Source organism: Lagopus muta, chromosome 7, assembly GCF_023343835.1.
Source record: "Lagopus muta isolate bLagMut1 chromosome 7, bLagMut1 primary, whole genome shotgun sequence".
NCBI lineage: Eukaryota > Metazoa > Chordata > Aves > Galliformes > Phasianidae > Lagopus > Lagopus muta.
The window spans coordinates 43,172,008-43,198,009 of record NC_064439.1 but is presented as its reverse complement, the minus strand read 5'-3'; the positions used below and the strand labels follow the sequence as shown (position 1 = coordinate 43,198,009).

Below are 26,002 nucleotides of genomic sequence, written 5' to 3'. Positions count from 1 at the left end.
CTGGACTCCTGTCGAGCGTGTGTGCGAGGCTTGGAGGTGGAACGAGCGTTTGGTTTGGGTGTTGGGTTGTGCTTTGGGGACTGCGGGCAGCGGCTCTCAGTGCCCATCCCTACAGCCATCACCTGCATTTCCCTGGCCTGTCTGGCTCAGGCAGCCGGGGTCCCACGAGGTGCACGCGTAGCAGCAGAGGTGAGCTGGGTGGAAATGGGGTGAGCTGGGTGGATGTGGGGAGCTGCCAGGGCCGAAGCCTGACCCTGAGGGGTGTGGGCGGCGCAGGCATGGGACCAGGAGGGTTTCCTGCCCAGGGACTGGCATATTTCCTCTGCCTGACCCTGGGACAGCGATTGACTGTGGCCTCTCTCCCTTCTTGCAGTGCGCAACTTTCATCACTGTGGTGCTGGTGACGGGGGAGCCGATCCTCGCCTTCAGTCCCCAGCAGGCCACAGCGTGAACATCATGGCAGCTGAGCAGGCATGGATGTGTCCCATCTGCCGTGACGAGCAAAAGGACGTGGCCTATGTGGTACCTTGCCGCCACGAGTTCTGCCTGGCCTGCATCCTGCAGTGGGCCAAGCAGAGGAACAGCTGCCCGCTCTGCAGGACGGTCATGACTGTCATCAAGGTTGCTGAGTGGGACGATAACGATGACCTGGATTTCGTTATCCAGCCCCCAGCACAGCCTGAACCTGCCAGCTTCCAGGCAGGCATTGCTCCTGCCTACAGCCCCCACAGCTCTTTGCCATCTCCTTCACTGTCCCCTTTGCCATCCCCTCTGCCCTTTCTGCCGCTGCCAGAGGAGCAGGAGAGTGAGGAGGCAGAAGAGCAGGATGCTCAGGAGGCAGATGAAGAGGGGGCTGAGGAAGCAGTGGAGCAGTGGGCAGAGGAGGAGGATGAGCAGTGGGCAATGGAGGAGGAAGAGCAGCGGGCAATGGAGGAGGAAGAGCAGCGGGCCGAAGAGTCAGATGAAGGGGAGGCAGAGGAGACAGAGCAGCTGCAAGCTGATGAAGCAGACGACCAGGAAGCTGAGGAAGCAGAGGAGCTGCAGGCTGAGGAGGCAGAGGATGAGCCTACAGTGGGAGGTCTCCTGCCTGAGGTCTGGGCAGCTCTGTTCAGGCAGCACCAGCAGATCCTGGACCCTGTGCTGCCCTGGCTGCGGCAAGCGCTGACAGCCATCTTTGGGGCACAGTGGTGGCCGACGCTGCCAACCGAGAGCATCATCCTGAATGCTCTGTGCAAGGTCGGGCTGGACAGCCAGGCCCTGGTGCAGGAGGTGTGGCCTGTCCTGGAGGACAGAGCAGAGGCCCTCATCCAGAGACTCATGGACACCATTGTGTGCCACTGTGGCGAGGAGGCCCTCAGTCAGCTGGGCCTCCAAGGTGCCAACGAGGCCTTGGGAGCAGCAGGACATCCCTGTGGCCGCTCCGAGCCCCACAGCCTCCCTACGAGCGACCCTCAGCTCACGGCCCACCAGTCCCAACACGCAGGACCTGCCCAGCGCACCGCAGGCTGTCCTTCATGGCTGCCCCAGTCACTGCCCCACTGCTCACAGCCTGAGGGAACCACGAGCAGACAGAGTGGGGCACAGCAGCTCTTCAGCTCCTCGCCGCTCCCCTGTCGGCGCCCAGCAGCCCCTAAGAGAAGGGCTGACAGTGACGACGACCCAGAGCAGCCCTGCAAGAGGCTGTGCCATCAGCGGCGCTAGCAGCATCTTTAAAAATAAAGGTAGAAAAGATTAGTCCGCAAAGTCTCGGTTTCACTCCAAACGGAGCTGGCGATCCACGCGCGCAGTGCTGCATCCTGCCCCTCAGCCAACCATCACCACCAGGCCGTCATGTTTGTACAATTTATTCTGTGTTGTCCTTACGGATCACAGACATCAACATTGCAGAAAGAAAGATAAAGCCAGCACAAAAAGGTTGTGCAGATCAGCTCCTGCCTACCAATGTGCTCCAGCCATCTTGAAAATCACAGGGCTTTTACTGTTTCATCTTTCAAATCAGAAACTTAAAAAAGAATCACTGCTAGAAAAATGGGGGAAAAAGCAAGGAGACAGAGAGTAAAAAGAAAGTATTGGTGTGGTAAGCCTCTCATTTAACTAATTCTACACAAGTCTCTCTTGTAGTACAGTCCAGACCATAAAGAGATTGGCTGAACTTAACACAAAGGCAACATTTCCCCCAAAAGCTGGAGATAATATGGAAACTCAGTCTTTTTTGAACTCGTCTAACTTGGCTGCGCAGCGTCATGTAGGAAAGTATTCCTTTTATTTACCTGCATAGACAAATGCATTTTCTAGTATCAAATGTAAAGACAAAATCAGATGGGCTTAGCAAGCAAGAAATCCACAATGGATTTAGCTTAAATTTATGCCCCAGAAGTATGTATAGGAATCATAACTTCTCATTTCTGTAAGGCTCTCTGATCAAGGACATTTCTAGTGGAGAATAAGGAAAAAAAAATAGTAGGGAAAGGAGAAAGTCATAATTAAGAGCATATGGCATCACAGTCTTGACCAACAAATGATAAGGGAGGCAACAAGGAGGATCAGACCTGGTCAGTCACAGTAACTGCTGAAGGTATGCTGGAGAGTAGTTATTCCAGCAGGGTTTCCTGATGGAGGTGTTGGAAATATCCAAATAATTTTCCAGGATTGTATCTCTGATAAAGGAGATATTATGCACAATTGCCGTGTTGAGCCTCCTGCAAGCAGGAGCTCACAGAAAACAGTTTCATCTTTTATCCCCTACTGCTCGACTCTTATCTCTTTCTCCCCTTGGTCCTCATTGGCTGAGTACTGCAGGTTTACATTACACTCTTTCACCATGTTTCACTAATCATGCAAATACCAAGTAAACACAAATCCTTGCCACCCAAACACAAATATCTTAATTGGTTAATTGCCTTCTAACAATCGCTTTCTTAACATCTGCTCATAACTTTCATGCCTGCTTTACAACATGAACATAAACACAACCTCTTAATTGTTTAATTACCCCCTAGCATTTGTGCCCTTTACACTGGGTCGTTGTTCCGATCATCCATCTGTCCTTGCATAGAGATAAGCTTGGAAGGAGGATAGAGGGGAGTATCTTGGAGCCTGCCTATGGCATCCTAACATTAAATGTATTTCACTCCTGCTGGCCTAATGAACAACGTAAATGTTTAGAACATTTAAAGTCTATGGCAGCTTTGTGAGAAAGAATTTGTCACATAATTCCGTAACCATGTTTCAAAAATATGTAACTAATATCTATATGGTATTTCTGCTTTTCACATCAGCTATTTCTAAGGATATGCTACAACTTACTTCTTTAGATCAACTGCCCTTTTCAATATTTTCAATATTTTTAAATAGTTTTTAATATTGCTCTTTCAATAAAACGCCCCAAAGCCGAGGCTGCGGGCCCAGCAGCCATCTGCTCCCCCAGCGGCGGCGCGGTGCACGCTGGGTACTGTAGTCCTTCGGCGCGGAACGGCGCCGCGCGGCCTTCAGCGGCGGGGTGGGGAGAACTCGAGTTCCCGTGAGGCAGCGCGGGGCCGGCGGGGGCGCTCAGGAGCGCGGCGCGGGAGATCCGCCATTTTGTGAGGGGAAACGGAGGCCGCTGCTTGTTAGCGGTAATGCGGGGCGGCGTGCCGCGGGGGCTCCGAGCGCTGTTTTCCGCCGGCGTTCGCTCCCCCTCTCATTCCTTTCTCTTTTTGCTCCCCTCGCAGGTTCGTCCGCCTCCTTGCGCTCTCGTTATCCCACCCCTCGCTCTTTCCCCACCCTCCCCGCTCCCTCCCCTCCCCACTCCCCGCCCCCGCCGGCATTGCGGAGCCGCAGACGTGACCCGAGCGGAGCCAGCCGCGGCCTTTCCCCGCTGCGCCAGCCTCTCGCCGCAGAATCGCATGTCATCTATCCAGAACCTCCAATCCTTCGGTAAGAGCCCGCTGGCCGCCCCCTCCCCGTCCCGGGTAGCCGCGGAGCTGGCCCCAAGCGAGCCCCGGTCGGTGTCGAGCCGCCGGAGCCCCTCGTGCAGCGCCATTTCCCAGCGCTGCGGTCTGAGGCCGCCTCGGGCTGCCTGGCCTTGTGCACCAACATGGGGCAACAGAAGCGAGGGCGTCCAGCTGCTCGCTGGCTTGTATCAGAAATAACTAGCTGGAAGCGCGGAGGGCATTGTCCCACGGCGCTGATGAGGCCGCACCTGGAATACTGCGTTCAGTTTTGGGGCCTTCACTAAAGGACGCAGAGGCCCTGGAGCGTGTCTAGAGAAGGGCAGCGGAGCTGTGAGGGACTGAAGCGGCTGAGGGAGCTGGGATTGTTCAGTCTGGAGAAGAGGAGGCTCAAGGGAGACCCGATTGCTCTCTACGATCACCTGAAAGGAGGTTGTGGTGAGGTGGGGGTCGGCCTCTTTTCCTACCTAACAAGAAATAGGGTGAGAGGGAACGGCCTGAAGTTGTACCAGGGGATGTTCGGGATAGTAGCAAAAAACTCTTACCAGAAAGAGCAGTGAGGCAGTGGCACAGGCTGCCGAGGGAGGTGGTGCAGACACCATCCCTGGAGGTGTCCAAGAACCGAGTGGATGTGGCACTGAGGGACATGGTCAGTGAGCATGGTCGGTCAGTGGTTGGACTAGGTGATCTTAGAGGTCTTTTCTTATTATAATGATTGTATGATTTCATTAACTGGAAACCTTTCTTCTGAAATGCCTGTTTCACCAGTGTTAGGTACATTTAAGCTTGGAAGTACTTCAGAGCTGGCATTGCTGCATTTAAAGCCTAAATAACCTTGTTATAATTCTTACCTAATGTTGAGAGGTTGGTTCAGAGACTGCATCTGGTATCTCATAGTGTCTGTTGCTATGGTTTACATTAAAAGCTAGGAATTATGTCTGTGACTGAAAAGGCTGGTAATGTAGTTGTCATGGCATACAGTTTACGTTTTGAACTTGTAAAGGTGTGTTCGTTCAGTTGTTGTTCTATTTTTCTGTACTTAATCAGTTAACCTGATTAACAGAAATATGACCACCTTACAAACTTTTTTTTTCCCCTTGAAGTACTTAATGACTGTCTGAAACGTGCTTTTAAAAGCCCATGCTGTATGGGATTCTTCATTTGAGGTGAGGAGCTTCACAATTTACAGTTTACAGTAAATAAAATAGTGCAGTAAAATAGGACTGTGGCTGAAAAGTGTTACATCCAGACAGGTATTAAAGAGCGCTGTGAGTAAGCCAGGTGAGACTTAATAGAGCTCTAGAAAGTTTGTTGTTAACAGATTTTGAAACAGGAGAGAAAAAGAGCTACATTACCCTTAAAAAAAGACGTGAGGTGAGGAATTGTTGGGTTTTAAGCTTGTTCTTTTTTTCTTCCATGGGATTTAGATGGATGTTTTTCTTCTTGCAGACCCCTTTGCTGATGCTACAAAGGGTGACGACTTACTCCCGGCAGGGACTGAGGATTACATTCATATAAGGATCCAACAGCGAAACGGAAGAAAGACTCTAACCACCGTTCAGGGAATTGCAGATGACTATGACAAGAAGAAACTTGTGAAAGCCTTCAAAAAGGTGAAATTGTTGATTTAAGAATAAAGATGAAAGAGTTATGTTAGCTATTAATGTTAAGTAACCAAACATTTGTTTTATATCATTCCTTGTAGTGGACATCACTTGAGATTCCCTTCTCCTATCTGTCTCAAAAGTTCCATTGGTGTCCAGTGATGCTTGCTTTTTGCTAAGAAGCTAAATGTTTCTTTCCTATGAATAAAATTCAGCATATTCTGAATTGTTCATTTAAATTTCACAAATGTTTGGGCATTGTTGATGTAAAGAATAAGATCAATTGCAGATAAATTATATCTGCATTCCTGCTTCTGCCAGAGTTGGGTTACCATTGAAGTAGAGCCCTTGAGTTTTTCTAGGGTAACAATACTTATATTTTTAATAGTGCAGAGCTGGAAGAGTACTTTAGGCCTTTTGTTTTTTGTTCTTGTAGTTTGCATTGGCCAGTTCCTTTAGGATGGGAGCTAATCCTCTCTTTACTTGAATTTCAGCAGCTTGCTTTTTCTCTCTGTATATATCAGACACATTCGATTTGCTTTCAGAATGAGCTTAGAGTACATCTAGCCTTTGCTGAGCTTGGCAGTGGAACTTAGTGAGCAGCTTTGGGGATAAAATTCTCCTGAAAAGTCTTACTAAGCAAAATCAAAATGCACGTTAGATGTCTTACAATACAAATCTCTCTCTCTAGAAATTTGCTTGTAATGGTACTGTGATTGAGCATCCTGAATACGGTGAAGTTATCCAGCTTCAAGGTGACCAGAGGAAGAACATCTGCCAGTTCCTCTTGGAGGTGAGGAACTACTGATAAATACCTAGCAGTATTCTAAACCTGTCTGCAGGTAATAGTGTAATGGATGACACTGATGCTAATTAAGCAGTTAAATATGTCTATGATAGTTCCTTTATACTTGTACCCAGAAAGTAGAATGACATTTGCAGGATTAGTAGACCTTGAGCGAAAATGTTGCTTTGGAGTGCATTTACCCTGCTACAACACAACACACTTTTTGTTTTCTGGCAGTGCAGCTCAACTTCATTTGTAAATCAAGTGCTTGATGCAAACCATAACTTTAAAACTGGTGCTTCTGTAGAGGAAGCTGTCGCCACCGTTTTGCTGATGTAAATCATGATGCACAGGGATTCTAAACCATTGAAGACCAAGTGCTAGGACTACAGAAGAATCCAGCATCTGACAGGATTTTATTTTTGGTGTAGTAAATTCTTCTCTGTGGCCCAGAAATAGTCTAGAAAACAGAACACTGCTTTCTTGAGTTTATACTGTATTTCAGTTTCTTTAATCAAAGTAGAAGATTGCAGTGACTTAATACCACAGTATCTTCCATGTGGAAGCTGTACTGAAGTTTGTTGCTTTTCTCCTGTAGATTGGCATTGTCAAGGAAGAACAACTGAAGGTTCATGGTTTCTAACCCACCCCTACTCCCATGAAGAATCCTTCAGTGTTTGGTCCTACCCAGCCTGGCTCTTCTGTGAAAAATGTATCTTTGCAGTGAATGGACTTCCCTATTATGTCACCATTCTGAATTGGTTTCAGATTTGCATGACTGTGTGAAACATGTGGTGTGTAGACTAGAAACACATAAGAAAACTCCAGTAAGGTGGTAATGAAGACGCTTGTGAACTTCAGCACATTTCCAATGGAAATGTTTTAGTGATGATTGTTCAGTTGACTGTTTTTCACCTGACTTAACTGTGTGGGTTGTATTAAAATAGTGTGTGGTGTTGCTTAAAAAATAAAAGTTGATTCATGTATTTTCTGGGATATCTGAAATGCTTTAGCTTAAGGTTTAAACTAGTGCAGCAGCCTTACTACAGAGTGGCTGAAGTGTTTTGTGGCAAGTATAGCTCACTGCTTACTGAGAAAAAATGGCAAATCTACACGAAGTATTAGCTGATGAATCAGTAGATTAGCTTGATGCAATCTTATGCTGTAGCTGTAAGACTAGAGCTTAAGTCTTTTATGTAGGTGTATCTTAATAGCAGCATGATAAGATGTTCTTTGTTAAGTAGCTGAATCTTCTCTCCAAAATTTACTGCAGAATGTAGTAATGGTGTTAAGCATAGTAGGGCTAACATAAGTTCATCTACTTAAAGCTGCTATTACTGAGAGTATATTAAACATCAGGGTCTTGAATGCTTCTCCCAAACCGTTTGACTTTCATCTCTTCTGTCAGAGTGAAGGGGAACAGTACAGGGTTGGATTCTGCAACGACTGAACATTTAATGTTGGCTGGCAGAGTACTTCTATTAGCTGGTAGTGTTAGCTGCAGAAGCGAGGAAAGGAACAGGCTCTTCACTAAGCTTTTTTTCTGGTGTGAAAAATTTTAATATGGAGGATCTTGTTCTGGGGTTTGTGTGTTACTAGAGAAAGCTGATTTAGGCTTTATCCAGTGTTACAATAGAGGTGGGGTTCTTTCCTACCAAGCTCCTCATCTAGTTTTAGTTAGCTGTAGGTATTTAGTGTTTTGAGTGCAAGGCACGTCTCTTAATGGAATGAAATGACTTCATCTGGTGAACGTGGGGGGAAAAAAAATGGATTGCCAAAGCAGACATCAAGAATGTGAGAAATTTTCCTGTTTATTACCACATGTAGCTGTACTCTTCACATTCAGAGGCTTGCCTTTCTAGACAAGTGCTCAGTTGCAACCTGCTAGAACATTTTTAGATTCTGGAGTTCAGGTAAGAACTTTTATGCCACTAACAACAACTGGGGGAGCACTGTGGAGCATCCATATGACATTTCTGTACTCTGTGGTTTAGAGAATTGTAAGAATCCACTCTTCTGTCTCTCAATTTCCATGCATTCTTCAGGCCTTTCTGCTCCAGAAGGGTGTCCCAGAAGAGAGAGTACCCTTCAAGTGTCATGTGCTTAGGATGAGGAGGAGAAGCCTCCTGTAAACAGAATATCAACACATGGAACTAAAATCCAAAGACTGACAACTATTATGCTAGTCTTGCACATTAGTGAGATAAAGTCATTGTTCCCCGAGTTTACCAAGTCCTGATTCACAGGTGATTAATCCTCTGGTGTGTGTAGCACTTAATGATCTTCATTTGATCAAATACTGGAAAAAGATGTTTTATTTCAAAGCTTGTTCTGTTGCCCAATGCGGGGAGCGGGGAAACAGGATAGTCGTCTGTTTCACTGATACTACATGAGTACTTGTAGTGGGTTTTTGAATTGGAGATTAACAAATGATTAGCAAGTCTCATGTGTTACTGAGTCAGTCTTCATTTCAAATGCTGTTCTGTTAACTTTCATTACCTAAGCTGAGTCATTTCTCTGTAGTCATTCTACTTGAAATAAATAAGAAACTTTATTTTGTTCCCTTCATTTAAGAGTGCTTTCTGAAAGGAGGAGTCTTGAGTTGATAGGTGGCTTGATTTTTATGCTGTACTGGTGGAGCTGCTTGTGCTTTGACTTTTGAAGAAAATGAGAGGGAATAAGTAGTACCTTTTAAATTCAAATTGATGGGATTTGTTGTTGCAGCAAGCAAAAATTTGTCTTGCTAGAAAGAATGTAGGAATTTATCCTTGAACTGTGTTTAAAACTGGTGTCATGATGAGATTGTAGCTAACCATGTTACAGACATGGTTTCTTCCAGAGAAAAGGCTTCCACAATTTCATGTTCTGTTGTATTGAAATGTCTGTCAAAACGCAGACTTGAAATACAGACCCTTGTTCCAAGAAAGCTGAAGAACATGAGACTACAGAAAAAAGCTATTTAGGGTTATGCTGTTCCACCTTGTTCCTCAGTGAAGCCAGTTTTCAAACTTTGTCCCAAGATAAATTAGAAAATAGGATGTTGCTTGTAATTACTGAGGCAGGAAAAGGGAGCTAGAAAACACTTCTCAACCTACAGGGACTGAGGCTGTGCAAGCTCAGACAGCAGATAGTGGTGTTTTCTTCTGTTGGAATATTGTAAAGCCTCTACACTCTGTATCTCCAGGGTTGCCTCCTTAGAGATACAGAGGTTTAGCTGCTAGCTGGAGTTGGCTGCAGGAACTGCTCTTTCGTAGCCTTGCTGTGTATGGGTATATTAGGCTATTATAGCTGGCCAGTAAGCTGGAGTAAGCTGTTGTATAGATAAAGAGATAGACATAACAGATATATGTATAGATATAGATTGCTGGAATTGGCTGTTCAGAGCATACATCTGTTGAAGGAGAGCATTGCTTCCCAAACTCTGGTAGCAGTCAGTATTTGTAGAAGATAGTGGTTTAAGTCTGTAAGCTTTCCATTCTCTGTCAATTATCAGGCACTTGACCTGCCCGTGTGATCTGCCAAGTCTTTGTTTCAGAGACAGTTGTGACGAGCACAGCAATGGGCAGATGAGCACTAACTTTCCCAAGCAAACTCCTTTGAAAAGGAGTGAACAAATTGAACCAGTGAATACCGTGTGCACAATGGCATTGCTTAACGTCTCCTTTCCTGCAGTGTGATCTTTGTACAGCCTAAATGAAGTGTTCTGTTCTGGATGATGATTTGGAGGGGGAAAACAACACAAAACCTTAGGGAATAAGCTTGTCTCTTTAGTCTGACATAATTAGTTTAGCTTTTCCTGGAGCTGACTTCTAGCACTGCTATTTGTGTGTATTTTTTAAAACACTTAATAGAATTTCCTCGAGGGCTTGGCATTTAAGGTTCTAAATGCATCTAAACTCTAATGCATCATAAAACTTGTGAGCTGTTGTTGGGAGCTTATCTTACATATCTGAAAACTAAGCAGAGTTCTGCCTTTATCCTCTTCTGCCATCCTGACTGTAATCACTACACTGGTGCCTTATAGGTGCGTAATGTGTTCACAAACCACCAGTAAGCAGGGGTGAGGCAGTGCCCCCTGCTGTAACACAAGTCCTGCTTGTAGTCTGCTAAGATCTCATGTGCTGCCCTGTTACAGTGCTGATCTAATCCTACAGTACAGGACAGGTACTTTGAGTTCCAGTCAGCAGTTCTTAATCCTCCTGGAAGGCTGCAGGGTATGGAGTTTTCATTGACACCCTTGTTTAATTTGGCTCAGCCTTCTCTCTTACTATGTGAATATATGTATGAGACTAGTATTTATAAAGTTAAAGAATGTGACAGGCCGTTTGATAATTATTTGGACAAGTCGTAACCTGTATTAAAGTACTGCTAGAGAGCAGAGACAACAGTCTTTTGAAATAAAATGTACCAATGTTGTTTTATGTATTTTTCTTTTCCAAAGCAAATGGAATTTTAATACTAGTAAGAAAGGATTGGTTTTCCTTTTTTTTGGTGGAAGATAGAAGTGCCATTTAATGTAGTGTATGTCATCCTCTTGTAACAGAGCTGATGTCTTCAAGGAGTGTTCCATTTCCACTTCTAAATATCTGCTGTAAGTCATGTTAACTGACATCAAAGTATTGAGAGTTGTTCTGGGATGATCGTAGCTCTAAAACAAGACAATGACTATTGCCTTGAGATCTGAAATTTTAGGTAGAAGACCATCCAATTTCTTGACTAAGCAGTGTTTTAAGAAGCCACTAATATGTGCACAAGTTTGGTCTTAGCTATTTTAGAACGTGACGTCTGTGAAATGTAACATCACATTTCAGAACTGAATTTGGGGTCAGATAGTAGTACTTGTGTATATAATTATTTTTTTTCCCCCATATTTTAAGCCATCTTTGATTATACAGGTGAAAAAACCCCACCACTTTAATCTGTGCATTATGTCAAAACTTCGGTTAGAGTATTCTGAATTCTGTGGATGTGGTTGCAGGTAGAATGGCTGCGCTGCTTGAAAATGGGATTCATCTGTAGCTGTTTGTGGTCCCTATCAAATTAGGTATGGGAACAGCACTGTTCCTACAGTACTGACAGACAACTCTTGGTGTCATGATGGAGCTGCTGACTCCGTGAGAGGTGGCACTGCAGATGTTTTGGTAGCTGTCCATGATGTGAACTAGGAGGGTGCTCATTTAGATGGACCTAGCAAATGTCAAATACAATGATGTAGAACCAGAGAGTAGTTCTGCAGTGAGGAAGGTTAAAAATGGCCTATTCCAAAGAGTCCTGCTAGAAAAATCAACTAAGGGCAGCCCCTGTTGTAGAGGAAGCACCCTTAGCTGCTTAATACATCTACAGTGAGGGGCTTATTTCCTGATGATTGATGGGCTGCATCAGCGTGCATCAGTAGTATTGACACACCTGTGCTTGTTAACACTGGTGGAAAAGATAGCTCTGCAAACACTTGTCAGACCTACAGCACCTGTAACTCAAAGCACGGATTGGGATTTCAAGATGCAGAACAAAACCAGTGTCTGGGTTCCTTTGTCCAGCAGTAACTTGTAAAATGAGCCATGAGTTATTCAAGAGAACGAGTGAGATTTCTGTATGAAAAAAAATTACAGGGAATACTAAAAAGAGTATTTTCCTTCCTTACCCACCTTTCCCTTAGGTATGATTTTGCAGTGGCATGAAGATATTTCCTGATTGTCCTGCAGTGGAACACAGTGAATAGTGCTTTATTTGAAAGCAGCTGAGCACTGGAATCCTCAACCACCCTTGCTTGTCTTGTGTAGATTGCTAAGCTGCTTCTGCAGGACACTGGGATGAGGGAAGGGGCATCTCATGGGGTCTGTAACTTGTTTCATTCTTAGAACAAAGTCGCAGTGAAACCAGATCATTGTTCAGTAACACTGGAAGGAAGTGCATAATGCAACAGCACGTGTTTCTTCAGGGGGCAAGGAGGAAGGAGGTATCTGTACCTCTGTGCAGTGCAGAGCCCTTTGTGTCACCCCACCTGAAGCCAATACATCTGCTGGCACTTGCCTTGCACTGTGCAGGAGCAGCTGTGTGGTTTCCATTTCTTAGCTGGTGTTTATAGCAGACAGTTTGGTACGCAGCTGCATCTCCAGCAATAAATCTAAACTAACAGAACGTGCTGTTTAAGGTTTGTGATCTGATGGAGCTGGATGCTTGGTGTTGGTGTGTTATAGTCCTTCAGTTATCTTTCATCTGCCTGATAAGACCTCCTGACAACTTCAGGACAGTTCCCTCTGAACGAGGGAATTTGCCAGTAGTCCACTATGGAAATTTGCAGTGGAGGAAAAAAGCCCTGCGAGACTGGAAATGGGCAAGGCTGGCTGAGAACAAGTCAGCATCTGAGGACAGTATTTTATACACAAAATGAAAGCACCCTGTTGCTAGCAGTTGCCTGCTGCTAGATGACAGTGCAGCAGTGGAAATGCAAAGGAAACTTGCTCAGTTGGTTGCTTAAAATGGCAGTACCACTTTTACATGGCTGTCTCAAGGCTCTACAGGGTGTTAAGCAAAAAAAAAGGTGATGTGATATTTGAAATTGTCTAGGCTATGACATTCGCTCCATTTACTCAGTAGACTCCCAGCTCACCTAAATCACAAGAGATGATGTCTGATCTCTGATTGGTATGTGAGCAGCTAAATTGATTTTGGACTGCTAATACTCATTTTTTTTAGAAGGAAGGCATTAAGAATGTTTTAAAAGGGGAGCTTGGGGGAAACAATTGAATTCAAAGAGGCAACGTGATAATCTTCAAGTGCTTGACTTGTGGGGCTATGTTTCTATAAGCCAACTATTAACATAGCCTCTCTTACATTATGTAACAGGCATTTCTTGCCCAGAAGAGTTCTTGTGTTTAGCTCAGTGCTCTAAATCCATCCCCTAAGCAGTGCTTTCTTACAGATCCCCTTGCAGTAAGACACAGCATGGACTGTGTGAGCTTTTGGCAAGCATGATGCTGCTTAGGTTGAGCTGCCCAGCTCTGCTTATCCAGCAGCACAGCTTTGTGATGGGAACAATACAGCTGCTGAAAGCTGCATCAGTTGCAGTTTATGCCTCTGGTCTAGTTTAGTGATCTAGGAAGAAAGGGGATTGACTTTTTTCCAGTCCAAGCATGCATCAAGAGAAATTGTCCTAAAATTGTTTAAATTGGATGGACAGTACTTTCCAGATTACATCTTATAGTGCTGATACTGGCAAAGCATCCACTGGGTTTTTATTTTCAAAAGTGGGCCTTTGATGGTAGGCTATACAAACAGTTTCAAAACTGGGCTTGTAACAGCCAAAACCTGTGTGCATTCAGAAAGCTTTTGCTTAAGAAAGAAGTGCAAAAGTGCTTGGATTTACAGCTGCCAGGTTTGAAGCAGTGTCCTGCAATGCAGAGGTGTGAGCTGACTGCTGTGGTGTGTGCTTACCTGTCTACCATCCTTTGTGTGTGATAAGTGGGATTGAAGTGATCAGTAACACACAGTTATTGTGAGATCACGGAGAAAGGATTTTAAAGTATTTTTTTCTTCCCCAAAAGCAACTAAATAACCAGCCTCTGTCAAACCAACCTATTTTATCAGCTTGAAATAGGTTTTAAATAAAGCTTATGTAAATGTTTGCTTGCTGTTTCCAGTCTGTATCCCTAGATGGCAATGGAAGACAGTACATGCTGAGCGTGACAATAAACCAGGGAATGCAGAGAGGGAAATTGTGGTAAAATTCCCAGGTGATTGATTGTGCAACTCATAACCTGTGCGAAGTTGTACCCTAAAAGAAATTTCTTCTACCTGACAGAGATCTGTCCTTAGATGTACCCCTTCCCCATGGCTGGTACCCTATGGCTTCCCTATGCCAACACAGCATAGCTCAGTGCATGCTCACCACAGCCTCTTGCGCAGGGCGGTCCTGGTGCTCCACCTTAGAGAGGAGAAAAGTTCACTGCTAGAGGCCACAATGACAGTGACCACAATGTCTTTGTAACAAGCTAAGTCAGGTAATGGCAAGGGGCCACAGAAAGAGACAGACGTTTTCCATCTCTAGTTTCTACCATCTCTGACAGTTCTGGGAGGGAAATTGATGGGAAGTGATTTGCTTTTGGGGGGAAGGAGTTGGTTCTTGTCCACTGTTCTTTTGTGTTTGCAGGCTCAGAGAAACATTGGTTGTTGAGAATGGTTCTGCTAGACTGAGGCGAAGAAGAGAAACGTGTGTGTGTGTATGTGTGTGTAGGGGAAAATGGGAGTGACTGCATGCCAGGCCCTGATGTCTGCAGGATAGTGCTGGAAGGAACCAGTGCTGCAGAAGCAGGCAAAACAATGAGAGCTGCCAGTAGTGGTCCTGCTATGGGTCAGAAGTTTGTATGGCTAAAGTCCTCTCCTGTGCCACCCCAGGCTGCCTGGGCCCTTACAGATATCTGGGTGGACCTGGTCATGGATAATGCCTGGGGGCTCACTCATCTGCCATGGATGTATGAGTTGGAGCAGCCCATTAGAGATGGAATCCTTGAGCAGTCAAGATGCTTTGGATTTCTGTGGATACAAATTAAACAAGAATTTGAAAAAGACTTTAAAAAATCTGTAACATCAGAACTGTAACTGGCTTTTATTAAAGCTGTCATAGAAAAGAAAAACACTCTGAGTTGGTACAGTGCTCCTATGGCTTTGGCTATGAAAGGATAAAACTTCATCACCATGTGATCTTCTAGGAAGCTTGTGTTTTTTCCTAAGCTGAAATGAGTGATTTCTAACTCAACACTTGATTCAGTAGCTGCTATGAGTCAGTAGCAGTCTTTCCCTTGGCCTTTGGATGATTCAGGTGAATAAATGGTACTTTGTGCAACCGAAGCTTCCCTTTTGTATATTAGCTTTTTCTTTTTTTGAGGCGTGAAGCATTACACGATTACAAGATTCCAAAGTACATCGTGTCCATGAAATCTGACTTTCTGAAACTCCATGGCCAATTCTATCAAATGGGTAGATGACTTGTACCAGGTGAGCCTGGTTCCAATCACTGGGCATGCAATTGCAATACGTGCCACACCAGAATATAGCACAGACATGTGCAAAGTTATGTCTCCAGATAACTCTGTCAGTAATTTAAAGCCTGTTTTCTTAAAATTATGTATGGATGCTTCTATGACTCGTTTGATTTTTTTTCTAGAAAAAGCAGGAATGCTGACCCTTCCTGCTCAGGAATTTCAGATGCTCATGGACTCTCTTAGCTTATAAAAGCTGGGTTCAGTGATGCTCTCTGGTCTGGTGGTGGGGCACACTGTGATTTTCTAGCTTATTTCAACTAGCACTGTTCCATAAAATCAGGTACGTTTATGTCACCAAGACCTAGTTTTGGAGGGTGAGGAGATGTGAATCCTTCTGGATTGATACAGAAGACCCACCTATATTTTGGGATCCTCAGGCAAAAACATATCCTGGCAGCTATCAGACTAACTCAAAATGAAGTTCGTGTTCCTTGCTGAAGGTATTTGTTAGTCTCCCTTTCTTTTGGTTGTGCTGAGTCCATGCTCAATTTTAAATTCAATAAGCTGCAGTGAAAACTTTCTGGTTTGGGTTGGTTTTTTTTGTGTGTGTGAAAACAATGGGAAGGTGTTTGTTATCAGGTTGATAGATGAGTTAGCAAACGTTTGAAAATCCTCAGCTGCTTGTTATCCATGATGGCGCATTTCTTTCAGTTACAACCATGTTCCTATAGGGCAGGTACCCCATAGCTATGAGAAACAAAAATGACAAATTACGTTGGTATTGCACTGTTAGAACTTCAAGCTTCTGTTTTCCTCATCTTAATGTGGGCCATGGGAGGAAAGCTGCTCATCTATCTGTTCACGGTCTGATTTCCAGCTTCCTAGGACCTGAGCTTCCAGCACACACTGCTCAAAAGCACAGGGAAGATTGTCCTGTGTCTGCCTGCATGGCACCAGCTCTGCCTCTCTGAAAAGCCATGAAGCTCACAAAACTGCAGAGTGGATGTGGTTTACAGCAAAGATGCACTCTGCTTTTATTACTTCCAAGGCTGAACTAGTTTGTTCGTATATTTTTCATGTGTCTTCCCTTCTGTTTGTACCCTATTGTTGCACCATGAAATTATATGTGAAAGCAGAAGCGAATTGTTTGGGAGAAAAGTATTTTATTTTCCTTGTTAAGTGTTTGAATGTCAGCATGAAACACAGAATTAAAATTCCCACCTGTAAGTTGAAAATACTGGTCTCAGAAAGGGTGCCTTTCTCTGATGCACCTTCTCTGACTTGTACCTGCCTTGAGCTGAGGTCCTGCAAGTGGGAACCTGAGGAGGAACAGACATCTCCTTTCTTTCTTTGCAGCAGTTGGTATATGGGATCATAGAATCGTTTGAGTTGGAAGGGACCCTTAAAGGCCATTTAGTCCAACTCCCCTGCAGTGAATAGGGATACCTACAGCTAGACCACATTGCTCAGAGCCCCCTCCAGCCTGATCCTCAATGTCTCCAAGGCCGGGCACTCACCACCCCTCTGGGCATCCCGTTCCTCTGCCTCAATGCCCCTATCATAAAAAACATCTTCCTTATATCTCCCTTCTTTTTGTTTATAACAATTTTCCTTTGTCTGGTCGCAACAGACTCTGCTAAAGAATCTGTCTCCTTCTTTCTTGTAGCCCTGTTTTATAGTGACTGAAAAGTCATTCTCGGGTCTCCCTAGAGCTTTCTCCAGGCTCAACAGCCCCAGCTCTCTCAGCCTGTTCTCATAGGGGAGGTGTTCCATTCTTTGGATCATTTTTGTGGCCTTCCTCTGGATGCACCAATAGATCCATGTCTCTCCTGTACTGAGGACTCGACATCTGGACACAGTGCTCCAGATGAGGCCTCTCCAACAGCAGAGCAGAGGGGCGGGGTCACTTTTCTCACCCTGCTGGCCACACTTCTTTGAGTGAAGCCCAAGATACAGTTGGCTTTCTGGGCTGTGCAGGCACATAGAATCACAGAATCATTAAGCCTGGAAAAGACTACTGAGATCATCTAGTCTAACCATCAACCCATCCCCACCATGCCACTAAACCACGTCCCTCGGTGCCACATCTTCATGTTTCTTGAACACCTCCAGTGACAGTGACTCCACCATTTCCCTGGGCAGCTTGTTCCAGTACCTCAGCACTCTGAGAATTTTTTCCTGATATCCAACCTGAACACATGCATCAGACTTCCTAGTCAAGCCTTATTTCCAACCAGCTTTCACTCAGTGCTGCTGTTTGTTTACAGTTGAGTGTAAACTACAGTTTTTACAGCAGTAGGGAAATGGTGCCTTGACTCTTCCAGTATGATACAAAGCTACTGCTCACTGCAGGTCTCATTCCTTTGACCTCTGGTCGCTGAAAAACAGCAGAAAGGGAAGCAGAATCATAGAATAGCTTAGGTTGGAAATCACTTTAAAAATTCCCTACTCCCAACTCCCTGCCATAGGCAAAGTCAATTAGAACAGGATCAGGGTGCCCAGGGCACCACCCAAACTGGCCCTTCAGGGATGGGGCACCCACAGCTTCTGTGGACAGCTGTGCCAGGGCCTCACTACCTTCATAGTGAAGTATTTCTTCCAGGTACCTAATCTATGCTCGCCTCTTTTCTGTCTAAAAGCACTACCCCTTGTGCTGGCACTACATTCCCTGACAGAGAGACTATTCCCACCTTTCCTGCAGGCTGCCTTTATTTGCTTACAGCAAATAAACACAGGGTGCTATTAGGTTTCCCTGGAGCCTTCTCTTCCCCAGACAGAACAGCCCCATCTCTCTCAGCCTTTATTCATAAGAGAAGTACTCCATCCTCCGAGCACCTTCATGGCTTCCTCTGTATCCCCTCCAACTGCTCCAGTCCTTATGCTGGGGGGGGCCTGAACCGAACGCAGCACTGCAGGTGGGGGTTCCTGAAGCACAGCAGAGGAGGCCCCACTCCAGCCCAGAGCCCTTCTCACAGCTGTCTTGCCCCTGCAATGACCCCGAGCTCTGCAGGCCCCCACAGCATCACAATCCCTAGGTCTGTCCTGAGGGCGAGCCAGGAGGCTGCCCCTACCTGACCACAGAGATGAGCAGCCCTGAGGAGTCCTTCTTCCACATTGTTGGCTCATATCCCGTTTCTCATCCACCAGTACTTCCAGGTCCTTTTCCTCAGGGCTGTGCTCCATCCTTACATCCCCCTGCTGGTACTGATAGTCAGGTTGCCACGAAGCAGGTGCAAGACCTTGCATTTAGATTTGTTAAACCTCATGAGGCTCTCCTGGGCCCACTGCTCGAGCCTGTCTAGGTCTCTCTGAATAGCATTCTGTTCCAAGGTGTGTCAACTTCACCACACAGCTTGGTACCATCTGCAAACTTGCTGAGGGTGCCTTCGATTCCACTGTCCGTGTCACTGATTAAGATGCTAAAGAGCACCGGTTCCTGTACAAACTCCTGAAGGACACCACTCATCACTGATCTCCATCCTGACATTGAGCCACTGACCACCCACTCTGGATACAGAAGTGTAGCCAAGGCTCACTGATAGAAGGTAAGGCATCAGTCCCTCTCCAATTCTGGCTAGAGAAATTTGGTTGGTTCAGACACTGGGGACCTGGAAGTGCTTCATCAGAATGATGTACTCCCCTCCAGCTGTCTTACCTGCTGAAGGACCTAACTGATGCCACCACTGTTAAGATTTCAAACCACAGCTGGCAGACATGGAATAGGTTACCTCTAGCGCTGCCTTTCTGCTGCCATCCCATGCAGTCACACTGTAGAACAAGCTGTAATCCAAAATGTAGCTTAACATCTTCAGTTCACGTGTTGAAGGCTTCCTGATCCCCTGTGGAAAGTTTCAGATTCTGTTGAAATGTTAGCGTTGAGGAAAGCCGACCTACTCTTCTGGTTGAGATGTCTTTCTTTTGGGGCTGCTGAACTCTTATAGCGGTTCAGGTCATTCTGGTTAACGTCAACTCTCAAGTATGGCAATTGTAGCTTGCTGCGTGCTCAAGGACACTTAGTTCTGCAAGACCACTAAAATGAAAAGGAGTAACTTTTATTCAGAATGAACATGCTCGTTAAAATACTAGGAGCCCACGGCACTAGGCACCATTCAACATCACAAGCTAGTGCCTGCCCCTCTCCAAATATCGTGAAAGTAGGCGCTGGATGCGAGCTTAAGAACTGAGTTTCAGAACTGCAGTATTTGATGGCCTGCCTGCCTCCCAGTGTGCTGTAAAAGGTAGCAAGGTGAGCAAAGGCAAAATCCTGATTCGGGACATAGCCCCCTTCCACTGGCATTATTAGTCCCCTTGGCATTATTGTTGGATGTGAACTTAGAAATGGATGCAACCTGTAAGGCCAGGTAACAGCTGCTTAGATGCCCTTTGGAAACTGCCAGTAGTGCTTAAGGGCAGGCTCCAGCAAGTCTCTCAGGTGCCTGAGTGCCTATTGATTGCTGTGGGACTGCAGATGCCTAATTATATTTCCATACTTTGTCCAAAGCTCTCCTAATCCTCTCCTCGAGTTCTATTTCAGGAAACCAAATGACTGGAACTGCCTTGAGTGTTTGGAAAGCACACAGGTTCCCTTGGAAGCAAGGACTTGCAGGCATGTCACTTAATTCTGGAATGTATTGATTACAAGATACAGAATCTTAAGCCAAATAATTTGTTGATGGATTTGTGTAGTCCATACTTATTTCATTCCCGGCCTAGATTAAATCTGTAAGCATGACTCAAATGCTTACAGTGCACACTTCTGTACGCAAGGACTTGTCATAAAACTTATGGACTGAGAACATCAGCCTAGATATCAGCAGGAAAGCCATTGGGAGCTACATAGGCCAGCCTAGGTCAGTTTAATGGAAGTGCTGCCGTTTTACACACTGGGTATGCTCAATTTCAGCTAGTGTAGCAGCCTAAGCATTTTGTGTAAACTCCCTCTCTCACTGCTGAAGACAGGTGAGTACTTTAACACTGCAAAAACAAGTAGATTTTGTTATTCACTGAGAAGTGTGGTTCTTCAATGCACGTAGATTCTTTACTGGGCTCCTAGCTGAAGAACAGAGCTGACTGCATTGCATTATTATTCTCAGGGCCACGACATTGCTTTTATGTAACTACGTGTATAATCAAAGAATTTTAGGATGTTATAATCACAAAATAAATGAGAGGCAAAGCAGACTAAGATAACAAAAGAGAATAAATAGAAGGTTTACCCCTATCCTGGGCTCACTCACAAAACTCCAGCAGAGGCAATCTCCAGAAGAGATCCTTCCCCACTGGTAGCCAGCTCTTAAATGGGTCTAGGAGGAGTGCAGCCAGGCTCCACCACTTCTGGCAGCACAGCTGAATTGCCTTCACCTGTGCTCCTGTGGCTGACACATTGCTCCCCTCAGGTGGTCAATCAGAGGTTCAGGCCGTGACTGCACTTCCCATACACTATGGATGTGACCTAGCTAAAAATGAATCTTTGATCACTCAGTAAAGAAATTTGGACTACCAGTTACTCGTTTGGATGAAAAAACGAGGTTTTACTACACTAATAGCTGTTCTGGAGACTTGAAATTGCATTCATGGACTGGATCTGAAGGTCATAATTTCTTGAGATTTTTGAGCAAATATCTCTTGCACGTAAAACCAGATTAATTTAATAACCCAGATTAGCAGGGTCTAAAGTGTTTTCAGAGGTATCTCTGCATTTTATCAGATTTCTAAGATTCCTATAATTTCTTAACCAAGTGTTCCTCCTCAACTTGTTCTTTTCTTATCAGAAAGAATATGTCTTTTTTTTTCTTTTGCTTTTCAAAGGCAGAGTGAGAAAAGATCCACCGAAATATACTATTCATCTGGTTACCTTCTTCCTTCAGCACATCCTTCAAACCACAACTCTCCACATCCCAACTAGCAGCACAGGCAGGGTGCAGAGATGTTCCCCTGCACACAGGGCTGAAATTCAGGCTTCAGGCAAAGGGGTGGTTCCAGCTGCTCTGCAGAGGCCTCTCCTAAGGAATAGCTGAGTAAGGTGGAGAGGCACAGGGTTGTGTTTTTATATTGCCGGAAGGCAAGAGTTGAGGAAGGTGATGGAAGGGAGGAGAGGGGAAGAGGTCGGTCAGCTCTGCTGTTTGTATAAGTTCTGGAAGTGTGAAATAAATATTTCCTGAGCTGAATAAATACACCTCTTCAGCACTGATGAAATACCTCAATGTAAACAAACCAAGTTTCACTGTCCATCCCCATCAAACAAACCACATAACAGCAACAACAACAAATCCTGCACATTATAACATTTCATTGGATGAAACAGCTTAATATCTATTTCTGCTCCCATATAGTTGTGAGCTGCTCTTCTCAGGGGTCAGTAGTGGAGGAAGAGTTGCTGGTAGTTTAGCAATAATGTTTAATGAACTGAAAAATTACCTGTTTGTAGGAGGATTAATAACTCTCTGCACATTAATCTCGTGTTGGTTTGTCAGTGAAAAGAACAAATGTCTCATAGTGGTGTCCTGCTGCTTTCAGTCTACAGCTCCATTCAAGTCACTCTCCTGTAGCCCAGCTTTCAGAGCAGCGGTGCCAGTTGTGATCTTGGAAAGTCTGCAGGCTAATTTCCAAACCACGCTACTTTTCGGTGGTGAGCAATAAAGCCTCACTAGGTTTTAGCTCTCCTGAGAAGGTCAAGCCACAATTCCCTGCATAGTTGCAATTCCAGCGTTGCTGTTGGAAGTGGTGTGTTTCATCAATGGGAAGATGAGTGCTTTTGAGCTACCCTTCCCTTAAAATCCTGGAAGAAAGCAGGGGTGTACATTTTACCACAGGGTAAACTCAGCAATGGCCAATGCAGATGAAGCTGTCTCTCCAGGATTATTTTCAAGTAAAAGCTGTAGGTGTCATGTCACCAATGCAATGCCACAGAGGGAATGGTGTCAGGAATTGGGGTGTTTTAAAGCTTGCAGTGGTGGAGGTAGTAGAAAGAAAAGATCAAAAGGGAATATTCGTGATGCTAACTCTGCTGTTACAGTCTGTCATCCGCGTTGTGTATGAAGAATGGTTTAAGCAATTTTCAGCTCTCCCCATGAAGCAGCTTTCAGAAAGGTAAATTGTTACATGTAAGCATGAGCTCTAGAGCAAACACGGCATGATAGCTGGTACCTCCAGGAATGGGCTTTCCAGCATTAAACAAAACTTTATCTCATGACTTTCATAGACTGAAGCAATGAGGGCTTTCATTTATATCCCCAAGAAATGTAACAAGCCACCTTTCCTGCAGAGTTCACTAAAAGAGATAGATGATTAAATCTGTTGGGGAACTGAATGACCTAGTTCTAGGCCTTGCACAATGAACACCTTTGATCACTGATCTGCACAATGAGCTGACTTTTTTCTACAGCACGCTGAATGAAAAGCTGGTCTGGCAATGGGGAAGCAATATGACAGTCAAAAAATGGCAATTAGAAGGAGGGCTTCTGTTTCCTGTCCAAGCCCACGAGTCTGAGAGTATGTCTGGACAGATGTAGCATTAGGGAAAGAAAAACAAAACAAAACAAAACTATGGCAGTTTTAGATCTCCAAATATTCATTTCCACAGTTACTGCTGAATGTGATATTAATACTGCAACATTTCTCTAACCAGCCTAATTCTGGCCTGATACTCCTACCAGAATTTAGTGCAGTTTCCATTCTCCGTGTCTTAATTTCTGTTGTTTTTGTTCTATCTGTTGTTACCAAGTAAAATTAGACTGCAATTTAATTATAATACAATCAGCATTTCTGGTCAATTAGAATAAGTGCCCCCAAGCCCCGGTTGGTGCTTTTGTCCAGGCAGTCTTATCCAGCAGTCACAGGGGATGCTGTGGGACCCGTGGGCTCCTGGATAACCTTCAAAGAGCTGAGTGGGACTCACTGGTGAGCTCATGTGCCAGGGCAGGGGCCTTGCCATGAACCAGGTGTCCTGTTGCCACCAGGAAGTTTAAAGAGAATTGTGATCTAATGGTATTAGTCCATCATACTGTAGCAGCAAGAAATTACACAGTTTGGATAGACATTAGAAGGCAGGAAAAACTGTGCTTGTCAGGGCTGTGTTTGAGTAGAAATGAGATTTGGCCAGGCTTCAGTGGGGAAACCTGTTTGAGAAGGGGGGAATTTCTCTTAGGACTGCCACTGCTAGCAAGGCACCATGATGCACACTGCATGGCTAGAGATTGTAAGCACACCTATGATTGCCTGAGAGACCATCGGGCACTAAGTGCTCAACCAACATCATTTCAATTACGCTGCTCAATAGAACTACATGGAAGGACTCTGTGGATGTTTAAAGTAGTCACCAAATGCTGCTGATCATTTGCTGCAGACGCAAGGAGTAGCTCACGCACATCCTCAGGCTTACAGGGCAGGGTTACTGGTGCTCCTCTGCAATTTGAGGGGCTTTGAAATCTCCCTGTAGTGCTGCATAAAGCAGGTGCTTGTTGGATTCCTCCAGCAATTGGGTAGTATGCTGATAGCAGTCCAGAAGCATTGCTGTAGGGCCCTCAAGTCGAATCTTTACCAAGTCTTTGAAAAACTAATGCACTCAAAAATGAGGACAGAAAATGTGTCTCCTGGTCTGCCCTGCACATGAAGAAGGGCTTCTGAGCAGATTAAAAAAAACCCAAATGTTTCAGTATCATTTGTTTACTTAGCCGCAGCAGAGCTAGCAAAACCAACTGTTGTCTACTCTCACTTTAATTGCAATGCTGGTAAGTCTTGTGGTTTTTTTTGTTTGTTCCTTGGTCTAATTGGCTTGTGAAGGCATATATATTTAGAAGATTTTGATTGTTTTGTTTACCCATTTTCAGTCCCTCTCCTTGAATGAATGAATTTTTGAATGAATTTTAATACCTTGGGTCTTCAGCACTGAGTTTCACAAGGTATTGCATGTAGACCATGATGCTCTTCCCTGTAGTTATAGTGCTCAATGGCTATATCTGATTTAGTTTGTGCCATGCACATGTCCTGCAGCTCAGCTGAAACGTCATAGCTTGTCAGGTTGACATCTAGGAGAAGTCCCCAAATTTAACATATTGTTTTCTGTCACCAAGGTGCTGATGAATTTATGTTTGTACTGCTATGTTTTCCTCAAGCACCCACTTTAAAGTGAGAATTATCTTCCTGTGTTATTACTCTGGTTTCAAGCACATAAATACAAGTCTTCTTTTCCCAGCTAGACTCAGCTCTGTATGGCAGAAAACTGTTTCAATATCCCTATGTACTGCAGAAAGCCAACTGGAATAAATGCAAGTGCATGTATGGGAAAGAGCTAGGTACTAAGTATCAGTGTTACCCACTGCACGAAGCAAAAATAATGATCTGTAGTCATAGATGTCCTGGCACTGTTTTGCACAGCTACTACTTCTATACCTATTTTCAGGCTCCCCTTTTGTGCTAATGAAACTCTGTTAAGAACTAAACGCTATGGGCAATGCAAGCAGGAAATAAGAAAGGATGTCCTGAAAAGCTTTCAGTCTTTCTGGATGTAGGAAAGAAGAGGGACTGCGAGAAAGCATGCAACTTACAGGCAGAAGACTAGGAAATGAGTCACTAAAAATGGAACTATTTAAGATATAAAACTCACACTGAGATCTCTTTAGTTTGCTTCAGTGTTTTCCTCTTAAGTCCACATTATGGCAGTCATTTAAAACACATATGCTCAATAAAATTACTGTACAGGTCTCACATCCAAGAGTAAGAGATGAGGTAAAGACGTTTTCTCTTATTTAAATGTGTCCAATAGCCACCAAGAGCTCTGAGTGACTCTTCCAGAGGATTACAGTAGGGCATATATTTAAGAGGCACATCATTGATTTATTACCAGCTTCCGGTGAGATGATGTATGAAGGGAACATGAAGATCAATAAGGCAAGCAAAATGAAAGAGCTTGAGATAAGCAGCAGGAGATGGAAAAAATCAATGCCATCCAGTTACCATAATGGTAAAACAGAGTCCAGAAGAGATAATATTAAATTCATAAGTCACATATTTTAAATACCTGCCAGTAACATCACCTTTGACAATACACCTACAATAGGGAGTGGTTATCAGTGTATTCACATAATTAATTGCAGTGAAATTCTTCAGATTCCCAGTCAATTTCTACTGTAAACTATCACAGTAAGTTCACGGCCATGACAAGACATGTTTTCCAGAACAATCTTTATATGGAATATGTATTGATATGAGATCAAATATTAACCTGCTTTTCATAACCTGGACGAAATAATCCACATCAGGAATAAGGACATTGACTATCACCCTCTTATCAGCTGTTCATTTGTCAATAATATTTGCCTGAATATTTTTTCTCTGCTTCTTCTGCATTTAGTCCTCATTTGATTCCACTGTGAAAATGTACAGCTTGGTGCTGTGAGAGAATGAAGGCACTTGCTTCTTTTCCTAGTCACTCAGGATTATACCGTATGGTACATTCTCCATATCTGACATTAAATCATAACGTGCATTATATTTTATCCAGAATTTCCTCACTGCCCAGGGGTTCTCCCACCTGTTCAACCACTTTTAGGTCCATGCCACTGAAAGGGCATCCCATCACTGTTGTGATATTAGAATTTGTTAGATTTTGTTGGCATTTTGAAACCTCTCCTTAAATACTCTTTGGACAAATCAAGCAAAAACCAAAACTGTTTCAATGCCATTTTATACTTTCAGGAGGCA

General features: G+C 44.4%; 1 protein-coding gene and 1 long non-coding RNA gene across 2 annotated transcripts in view; one reads left to right on the top strand and one right to left on the bottom strand.

The window, feature by feature from the left end:
* The first annotated feature begins 3,761 nt into the window (after positions 1-3,761).
* EIF1B (eukaryotic translation initiation factor 1B) lies at positions 3,762-8,888 on the top strand. The gene is made up of 4 exons (XM_048950952.1): positions 3,762-3,915; positions 5,379-5,542; positions 6,225-6,326; positions 6,919-8,888. Exons 1-4 carry the CDS (start codon positions 3,885-3,887, stop codon positions 6,961-6,963), a joined length of 342 nt encoding a protein of 113 aa, XP_048806909.1. The 5' UTR covers positions 3,762-3,884; the 3' UTR covers positions 6,964-8,888.
* Positions 8,889-10,745: 1,857 nt separating this feature from the next.
* Positions 10,746-26,002, bottom strand: part of LOC125695902 (uncharacterized) — a 15,494-nt gene continuing 237 nt past the window's right edge. The window contains exons 1-2 of the long non-coding RNA XR_007378084.1: positions 19,030-26,002; positions 10,746-17,678 (exon numbers count right to left, since the gene is read on the bottom strand). The exon at positions 19,030-26,002 is cut by the window's right edge and continues 237 nt beyond it. This is a non-coding gene — a long non-coding RNA (uncharacterized LOC125695902). The remainder of the gene's footprint in view (positions 17,679-19,029) is intronic.

Coding starts and splice junctions, on each gene's coding strand:
- EIF1B (XM_048950952.1), top strand. CDS start 3,885: ATGTCATCTATCCAGAACCTCCAATCCTTCG. Junction 3,916..5,378: donor CCAGAACCTCCAATCCTTCG/GTAAGAGCCCGC, acceptor TTCTTCTTGCAG/ACCCCTTTGCTGATGCTACA. Junction 6,327..6,918: donor TCTGCCAGTTCCTCTTGGAG/GTGAGGAACTAC, acceptor TTTCTCCTGTAG/ATTGGCATTGTCAAGGAAGA.